Below are 9,990 nucleotides of genomic sequence, written 5' to 3' on the forward strand. Positions count from 1 at the left end.
TTACTTCCTCACTGAAAGTCTCTAAAACATTCTTCTCTACTAGGGCGATATTATGGTATTTTGACAGTAGAAAAGAGGATGAAAAGTTACATTTTGAAACTTTTAAAAGCCCTGATTACCAGCAATGCCTATGCCAAAATTAACAACCTCATTCTCAATTAGTCTCATAATTAACATCTAGGCTATATTTCAAAAGTGTAACTTAACTAAACATCGCATTGCAATTTATTTTGCAGTGTGCAGTCAAAAAATCACAGTCAAGATAACTACACAAGCTTACAGTCAGTTTAGTTACAAGTATCTGGCATTGTAGAGGCACTAAGCCAGCTAGAGGACATGCAAAGCATCAGTGCTCTTTTCTCTCATCCTCCCTCTATCACCACCCTAGTAACAATATAAACAGAGTTATTGTGGCATAATTTTTGCTAAGAGCTTCATTAGTAGAAGGCTGCTACAATTTTTATGTGAATGAAGAAATACAAAAAAAAAGTCACAAATTCATTTTTACATTTGGATAAAAGCTATCTATAGATTTTACATCATATGTGTCGCAGTGGGAGAACTTGAGCACTCAATATGAGCGATCAGCAATCTTCGTTTATTGATTAGTGTTCAGCATACTTATACAGTTCTTAATGAGATCATACATATTCTGTAACCTAACTAATTAATTGGTCACTATCCTAAACGTCAACCCCTCCCCTAGTTCCTCATTCTTGGTTGCTTACTCCCTTAAGTTCCCATGCCTTAGCTGACTGTAAGCAAGCTGTTATCGTATAGCAGCTGCAGTCAAGGACAGCGTGTCCTTACCACCCCAGCACTTCAGACTAACAGAGTCCGATGTTTCCCAAAATCCTGGTCAGCCATCTACAGTATGTCTATGTGACCCTTGTCAGCTAACCAATCCTCGACACATATGCTAGGCCTATTGAGAGCAGAGCTCTAGACAGAACTGTGTATAGAAGAACACATGTGCTGTAACACATCTGATTATGTTAGAATGGCTGGAGATCTGTGTTGCTCAGCCTTTGAACTAGATCTGCTACCCTCTAAAGTTGTCCAAGAACAAGCTAGTTTCACTGCCCTCTGTACAGTTCTGGTGTTCAGTGAAAGAAATAATGCTGAAAAATGTTGGAATTTCATATGCCAGATATCAAAACAGTTTTTGAGGCTGCCACCTGTCTTCATTCTGGTCTTTTCTCTAATCACAAAACATTTCCTGCTTTCCTAGGGGGAAAAAAGGTTAAAATGTTCTTCCACTAAAGCACTCACTTTTCAATACTTTCTGAACTACAAAGTGCTCTCATCTGTGTGAGAGATTTTAATGTAATTCAGACTCCTGTAAAAGTAAACCATCTGTGAATTACAGTCATAGTTATTTTAATTAGAAAAGCATTAGGATTTTAAATGTTATTTTTCAAAATGACACATTTTTTAAAGATTAAGTAAAATTGTCATTGATGACTACCAAAGTTTCAATTACTGCTACAGGTCTTCTTTTTTTTTTTTTCTTAGGAGGGAGGAGAAAAGATGGGAGGGAGCTGCTCTTTCTCTCTTTCTTCTTTCTTCTTTTTTTTTCTTTTTCTTTTTTTTTCACAGAAATGGTGTAGGATGTAGAAGTACAGACTTTCTAAACGATGGAATGGATGCTGAGATGGTGTGTAGGTGGCATGGAGGCAGTATTAGCTCATACTTAATAGGTGTCAAGGGAATCTGTAAAGCTGTTCTTTAGTTTAAAAAAGGCAATTTGTGGGAGTGCTGTGTGTTTCTGGCAGTACTTTCAAAATAGCTACCTACAAAAGACAGAGAACTATAATCTAATGATATTTTACACAATGACACACATTTTCACAGTGCATTAATGAAATGTAGAAAAAAGCCTTAAAACTATTGTAAAATGTGTCTTTTTGCAGTGTACATGTCTGCAAAAATATTATAACGACAAACACATTTACAGCGTACTGATCTTTTACAAGGACTGAAATATTATTTTTAAAGCCTTACTCTTTCTGCTTTATTTGATAGCTTTTCTTCACACATTTTAAGAGTCCTCCTTTGTCTCTGGCAAACCACTGACCTTGCACCATGGTACATACTGAATAAACTCACAGTTTAGCTTAGCTAATGTATGGCCTTAACATACAGTATGTGAGAAGTCCAGTATGTCACAAGGGTGACATTAAGCATTTATGTAAGCACTTGTCAGGAGTTGGACTTTAGGCAGCAAAACTGTCATTCAGCTCTCTGGGAAAGGGCTGAAAGATGATAGGTTGTTTTGCAAAATCTGAACAAACCTCACAGCTCTTTGCATTTGTGAAGCAACAAGGACTGCCCTACAGGAAAGGAAGTTCTGAGGAAATATAAGATGCATGTAAGAAATACTCAGCAGAGGTAACCCTACCTCTGTTTTATCTCATGAGATCTCTCTACTTACTGGATCTAACATTCTAGTCTTTCAAAATTCTAGAAATAGACATAGCATCAAAGGAACCAATATGAAGGTTTCTCTCTGTGTGAACTGAGAAATATAGACAATAGCAACAGCAGTAGCAAAGAAAGTAAAGCCTGAGACAGGAGACTGGAAAACTAAACCCAGACAAATAAAAGATGAACACCAGGACCAAATATGAAGTAAAGTATCTAGAAAACTATTTTAAAAAAAAAAGACAAAACCAAGAGGAAAGTGTCAAGAGAGATACAAATGGGGGGTGGGGTGCAGAGGGAGGGAGGAGAGAGAGAGAGAGAGATGGAATTCAGATTTGAGAGATCTGGATGCAAAAGATATCAGAAAGAAAATAGAGTTTGCAAGACTAGCAATCATAAGCAAACCCTGAAAGGTGGATGGAGAGAGGGAGTAATATATTCTAAAGAGAAAAAAAGATAAAAATAGGAACCAAAAACAGAGCTCTGTGTTGAAAGACTGAAACCTTGTGAGTGTTCTGAGGTCAAAGTGAACCATCCATCCTGTTCTTTGGCCAAGAGGATAGGATGGACTTGGGTGGCACAAAAGAGCTACTGAGAAAGCTTGCAGGGGGTGGCTGGCCCAGACCAGCCTTTTGATAGTGCTGGTGAAGTCCAAACTCACCCTGTGGTGATTTCTGCTACTAACAAATTATTTACAAGAATGGGACAAAGTAATTTGCTGAAATAATTCAAAGTATGAGGGAAATATAGACACTAGTACTTTAATAATTTACCATTAGCCTGGAAAATCTTTCTAGGATATTTTATTTTTTAAATATGATCTTCATAATTTACTTAATTTTAAAATTGCCAAAAAGAAAATTGACTCTTAAAATAAGATATTCAAGGCAAAAATTAACATTGACTTTCAGCACAGTTAAAATTACTAAATGACAAATGAATAAACTGGCATATGGTTTATGAGCACTCAAAGTTTTCCTACTCAGGGGAAAACAGGAGTTAAGAACCCCTTACATATTACATTGCTTGCAAAGTACTCTACTACTTTATCATAGCATGTGCAAAGCACTTTGTATTTCAGTATAGCATAACCCCTTTCATTTTAAGCCAAAACAAAGAGATCTGTTTAAAAAATAACTTAAAAGTCTCTCCGAACTAAGCATACAATTTATATATGTATGACTTCAGATACTTCTGCTCATTTCTCTAATTTAATCATATGCCACTTACAGTCTACACTCCTCCATTTAACCATAAATACATTCTTCCCAAAAAGGACTCTGGTATGCTAATATTGTACATTAATATATTGAAATAAAAAAAATACTTAAAGGCAGTTGTATCAAATCCAATAAATGAAACACCTGTAGGTCAGTAATGAAATATGGTTCTATTTGTGACTGGTAAGAACTGTGGATCAGACTTCGTTTTCTATCTGCAGTTGTAGAAGTGCTAGAAGAATTTAAAATGTCTAGATGGACTTCTGAGATTTCCCTTTATTGAGGGCTCCATTTCAATATTCATTTGAGTGGAAGAAGTTTAATAATACAGACCTGCACTGGCAAGGATGATTTCTCCAGAAACACTGCAGGCTCCTGAAACAACTCTAGCAGTGTCTGTGGCTGTAAAAATGTGAGCTGGCACTAAGGCAATGTCTGTCTCATGCAGCTACTTGATGCTGATTTGAAGCTTCATAAAAACATTCTGACTTGACTTTCCTCTACTGCTTATTTCATACCTGATGAGTCTTTGGATCATCCCATTCAAACTTAAGACTTGTCTTAGTATTTCCAAAATAAGTAATCTCTTGAGTTCAGAATTCAAGGCTACTGATAAGAAGAAATCACTGTGGATTAGAAGAAGCAGGCTAAAAATTGGATAGATAAACTAAGACAAAGATTTTATTAGACATTTTTAAGGATTCTTATCTTTTAACCAAACAAGCATTTCTAGCAGTCAAAAGCTGAAAGATTCATTTTTAGCAAAGTCTTGCCTTTGCTTCTATTTAGCAGCAGCACTGTATAGCAAGAGCAAATCAAATTTATGTTTTGTTTTACTTCTGGTATACTATAAGTTGTTTGAATTGCAGCAAGCTCCATCTGAAGTAACAGAGAAGGGTTAATTCTAGACCACTGACCTTAGCTAAACAAAATGTAAAGCTCCAAGTTTTGATGAGAAAGCTCAGTAAGCTATGAGCTAACTCTCCTTTATTGAATTTATATTTGTAAGATTAACAGTGTGAGGAATGATAATCCAAACAAATGAAAGTTTCCTTATGTCAGTAAAAAAAGCCAAGGACTGTTTATTCCCTGTAGTTCTTCCAAAGCATGATAATGTTTGCAAGCTAGTCATGCTATTGGGATCATAGGCTTTGCTTAGCCAATACATCACTGCATGTTCATTTATTGCACGGCAATAAATGAACACAGTACCAACAATGTGGGTTTCCTAATGCAAAGGCCTTCAGACGTTCTGGAGGGCAAGAAATTCCTCTGCTTTGCATGAAGCAGACAGTACTTCCACTCAATTTGACTCTAAAGTTACTACATATTATCTTGCTCCTTCTGACATTAATAGTAAAATTCACTAGCTTCTCCAGGGGTTAAACAAGTCTATTACTTTCACTCTGTCGGGAATAGGAATGGTTTGTTTTGATTTAGAAATCTGATTTTCTCTTACATCGGGTGTGCTTAAAAGTCACAGCAAGTAGCTAAGCTTGTCATGATCAAGTATATATTTAAGCTGAAAGAACACCTTATCTAGGCTGTGCACAGAGACAGGATGCAAAAACTGTCTTTCATTAATAGCTCTGCACTTTTATAATTTCAGTAGTTAAGCTAAGTGCATGACTGAAACTGCATGGTATGTCAGCTTCAAGGAAACAGCTCTTTTTTTGTCCTAGTTTAGTTATCTCCAGCTCAGCTTACCCAAGTAACAGTAACATTTCATAAACCTATCAGCACTTCCCTAATAAATATTTTCTTCCAACACAGAAGCTGCTGAATCAAGCACCAGACGTTGGCTAGCTGATAGTGTTTGCTCTTATGCTCTACTAGACAGTAGAAAACAAAACAAAATTGGATTCTGGTATTGGATCTTCTGCACTTGTCCTCCATTTTTAAACAGATTGCAACACTTACAACAGGAGAAAAAAATTGTTCTGTGAGTAGGCTCCGGGTTTTGTTATTTTGGTGGTTAATAAAACACTCTCCAAATACAATGTATGTAAGAAAGAAAAGATAAATTGTCAAGCAGGAAACAAATACAAAGAAACACTTTTCTTTACTAATTTTTGGGGTCTCACTTCAGAACAAAGATTTACTTTCCCCTCCTGCAAGTTATTATCACCTTTCACAAAATGGGATGGTGAAGATATCAGGAGATTAAACAAAGTATCATCCAGATTCACCCATCTATAAAGTCTAGATCTTTTCCCCCCTCTGCTGCGGAGTTTATTTGCAACCTCATCCTTTGATGATGACACATAAGCAGGAGGTTGATTTCAGATTGTGTGTTGCTTTCTCCCAAACTTCATCATCTTTGATGTGGATATTTTAGCTATCTTTTTTTTTTCTTTTTTTTTTTTCTTTTTTTTTTTTTTTTTTTATCTACCTGAATCTGCAACAGCTCTTCAGGGAAGTGCGGGTAACAGTGTTGGGGAAGACATTTTTTGACTTATTCATGAACCCCTGCATCAAATAGATTTTCGATTCCAGCAGTGACTCATTTGAAGTAGTTACTGCTGGCAACAGTGGCTGAATAAACTGGTTATATATGTAACCCCCTACTTCTTGGATGATTTTTAGTGATGTGCTATAGATTACTCCTTTCCCCTGGCTTTGCTAGTTGACATCATCTCATCCTGGGTTCCTAATTCTTCTTTTCCTTCCCCTTCTTCCCCCTCCTTCTCTCTTTTAATTTTTTTTCCTTCTCTTTTCAGGGTCGCCTGCTGTAAAAGCACAGAGGAGGTCACCCATGACAACTGCAGATTGTATAAGCTTTAGTTTGTTATTTAAAGTTCAACTTTCATGATTAGTCAAATGAATCAAAAAGATAATTGAGAGAGAGATTATGTGACACAGACGTTAGTCACTATTGCTGATAGTTGGGTATATGGTTTTGTTATCACCTATACAAAACATGTTAATGTAAAACTCGTATTAACTGGTCATTTGTCTATAAGAAATTGTCTGGACTTAGCATGAATTTTCTCTTAGATTTTTCTTCCATGATTATTAACATCTTTCCATCTGTTTGTCATAGCTCTCTGTGGCTTGAAGAATGTGTAAGGAGAAGGCCACTCATTTTTTCAGACCTTGTTCCTTTCAGCTTAGTATGTTGCCATGTACTTCTTAGTCACTGAGTGGCAATGGTGTAACTCTCACCCCAAACCCTCCTATTCCGTTTAGCTTACCAGCATCTCTTAAGAGTTCTGTTCCTTTCTGCTTTGAAGGATAATGCATTATGCCCTGCTGTACTTTTGCTCACCTGACTTCTCTTGGTGTTAATGAGATTCTGGAGTAAGAAACTCTAAAATCTGTTTGAGATCACAAACTTCAGTCCCCTACATGATACAGGGATTCTATTTTGCAATTTCCTTTTTACACTTTTGCCTTTCAAGGTTTCAGGCTTTTTTTCAAATGCCATAATCACTAGTCTTGAGTTGTAGACTTTCACTGATGGCCAATTGCTTCTTTTTCTGCTGTAACTCTGTTACTGGCTCCTGAGGAAATAAATTCCATAGGCATCCTACTCTGTGTTTTGCGACTGGAGCACAATTACTGTTACACAGTAATTTTTCCCAATGTCAAGCTTGTAGCCCCACACAAGTTCTGAAGGTTAGTGGTACTCTCAGCTCAAGGTACTTGTAAGTGAAAGTAAAGCTTCTAGATATTACTGACTGCTTTTTATAGGGAACGTTGTGGCAACAATGCAGAATATACCCCAGAGCTGCCTTAAGAAACCTTAGTAGGGAAATCAAGTCTATTTTAATACTATTATCTTTTCAGGGTCCATACTTTTGCTCTTTGCTATTGACAGAGTGGGGCTATACTTACTTCAGTTACTAAAAGGGGACTTAAATAGTGTTGTGTCCAAGTGCATGTCATCATGCATGTGTGCTCCCAGCCTAGTGTGGGGAGTCTAGTTTTTTTCCTGTTATAACTAAGGAATCCGGGCCACTGAGAAACACCCATAGCACGAAGTCCAACATAGTCCTTGTTCTTCATAAACAGTTGCAGGAACTTTTTCTGGGCACCTTAATGCTTGGAGCTCATAGAAGAATTAGAAGACCTATGTTAACCCCTGTAAACTAATATTCCCAGAGAAGCCTATAGGAGTGCCATAGCCACTGTGTAGTCCCTAAATTTCATACCTGTCCCTGAAACTGGTCTGGATGTTTTCTTGTAGAATAGATTTCAGTCTTCCTAGGCTGGGAAAAGACCTGAACCTGAAGCTCACACCACCTGGAAGAATGCTCTACACATTAAATCACAGAAAGATTCCTTTCTGTACAATAGCTTACATAGTGTGCAGAGAAACACTATTTCATTTAGAAATTGCATATGTCAGAGAAATCAGTCTTGCTCCATTACAAAGCTACCCAAAGGAGACGACTGAGTAGTCTGGACAAACAGAGACATCCACTTTACAATCCTGAGGCTGGTGAGAATTAAGTAGGATATAAATACAGTAAGGAGATGGGATAGGAAGTTCAGAGCTTCCTGTTCAGTGGTTGGCTTATGATTATTCAGTTTACCTGGTGTTCAGCAACTCTAGATACTTTGGTCTATCTCTGAATTGGCATGCTGGCACCTATAAAGGCATTGACTAGATGGAAAGCCCTAAGTAGTTGTTTTGGGTCTCCCCTATTATGACAGTATAGCATTTAGTACAGGATTTTATATAAAGAAAATGTGCAGGGTGTTTTGGGTTTGTTTTGTTGGTTTTGTTGGTTTTTTTTTTTGTAATTCAGAAGCCATTCAACCACTAGAATGTGTACACCAGATACCTTTAAAACCTGGATGCAAATTTACACAGTATTCATGCTTAATTGAATCTCTTCCCACAAAAATACACTGATTTTTTGACACAATGTTCACAGCTACTCATATGCTAGAAAACTCAGAAAATCAGTTTGATTCTATCCCAAAGCACGTATTAAATGTCAAAAGAATATACTGCTGCTAAGGATCTGGTGGCTTGCCACAATGGAAATGACTCAGCTAGCTTGTTTAAAGAATGATATTTTAATTGCTTTGTAGATCACAAACCTGCCAGCCTTGTAATTTACACTGCTGAAGAACAAGACGACATCTCTCCTTGGCAGACAACTTCTTCTTTTCTCCTGCTGCCATATCAGCCAAATCTTTATACCTAGAAAAATCAGCAGAAGTATAGTTACTCTAATGTTGACCTGGCTGACATCTTTGCAGACAATGTCAGTTTTCCTCTGACTCTCAAATCTTTGATATCTGAACTGGAAGCTTAGGATTCTGATAAAGGTGAAGAAAATACGAAAGCCAGTGACTTTAAATCTTGTATATTATTAGACATGACCTTGGTTAATAACAGTGTGGGATAAGTGATGCCTAAAACTCAGATTTGCTTCCTGTCAGTTCTTTAGATGCCTCACTGAAAATCAATGCAGAAAGAATGTAAAGCCTCTTCAACAGATTTCATTGGTACTGAACTGAGTCACTGAAAGGAGGAAAATATATTTTCGGTATGTGTCATATGACATATGCCTATTAAGGAGTAATTCATAGGAAAGTGACATTGATAAAATATTTTCCATCAGTCTGAAATAATTTTTTCTTCATTTTGAACAAAAACTCTTATAGTAAAGAGACTTTAAGGAACTTGATCAGTTCACACTATTGGAAAGAAGATTAAGAGGAGACTTGATTACAGCATTGAGTACCTTCAAAGACAGAAAATGCTAGATATTAAAGGGCTCTTTGATGTACCAGATAAAAGAACTAACGTAGGAAACTTAAGTCATACAAAGTCAAACAAAGTATAAAATTAAAATCTTAACTGTGGCTTTATTGCAACATATTACTAAAGAAACTGAAAATTTTATACATCTTGATGCTTCATATTATTACTATACTTTCTTGAAGGTATTCTTCAGTCTAGATCTGCCTGCATATAATGAGATAGAACGCTTTTTCATTATAGAAAACAAGTTTTTTAAAAGGAAAGATTTTGCAAATGTGTCACCTTTGATTAAATTCCCAATGAAACAAGTAAGTTTTGAAGTTTGTGTGCTAACTATATTTCCTGACATTTTATTTATTTGATTCCTTAACAACTGAATTCACCTATAGCTCTGGTGCAACCCAAAACTGTGCTGTCCTGGGACCATGGCAGGTAAACCTGCAGGGCTGGAATGACTCCAGGGACATCACTAGTCCCAGGAGCCGTAGAAACTCTGGAGCAATATCTGCAGGCAAAATGCCCTAAGGCCAGATTTCACCTAGACTTCTAGTTTCCTGGAGATGCACAGACCCTTGGGTATCTCAGCTCCTGAAGTCTGGAAATGTTTTCTGGTCTGGTAGCATT

At 36.8% G+C, this 9,990-nt stretch overlaps 1 protein-coding gene across 1 annotated transcript in view; it reads right to left on the bottom strand.

The window, feature by feature from the left end:
* MYO16 (myosin XVI) overlaps positions 1 to 9,990 on the bottom strand; it is a gene marked incomplete at its 5' end in the record, with an annotated part of 149,227 nt that overhangs the window by 54,967 nt on the left and 84,270 nt on the right. Inside the window, 1 exon segment of the mRNA XM_010170386.2 lies at positions 8,697 to 8,799. Coding sequence (XP_010168688.1) covers positions 8,697 to 8,799 — 103 coding nt within the window.

The sequence above is a fragment of the Antrostomus carolinensis genome, unplaced genomic scaffold (genome assembly GCF_000700745.2).
Source record: "Antrostomus carolinensis isolate BGI_N321 unplaced genomic scaffold, ASM70074v2 scaffold16956, whole genome shotgun sequence".
NCBI lineage: Eukaryota > Metazoa > Chordata > Aves > Caprimulgiformes > Caprimulgidae > Antrostomus > Antrostomus carolinensis.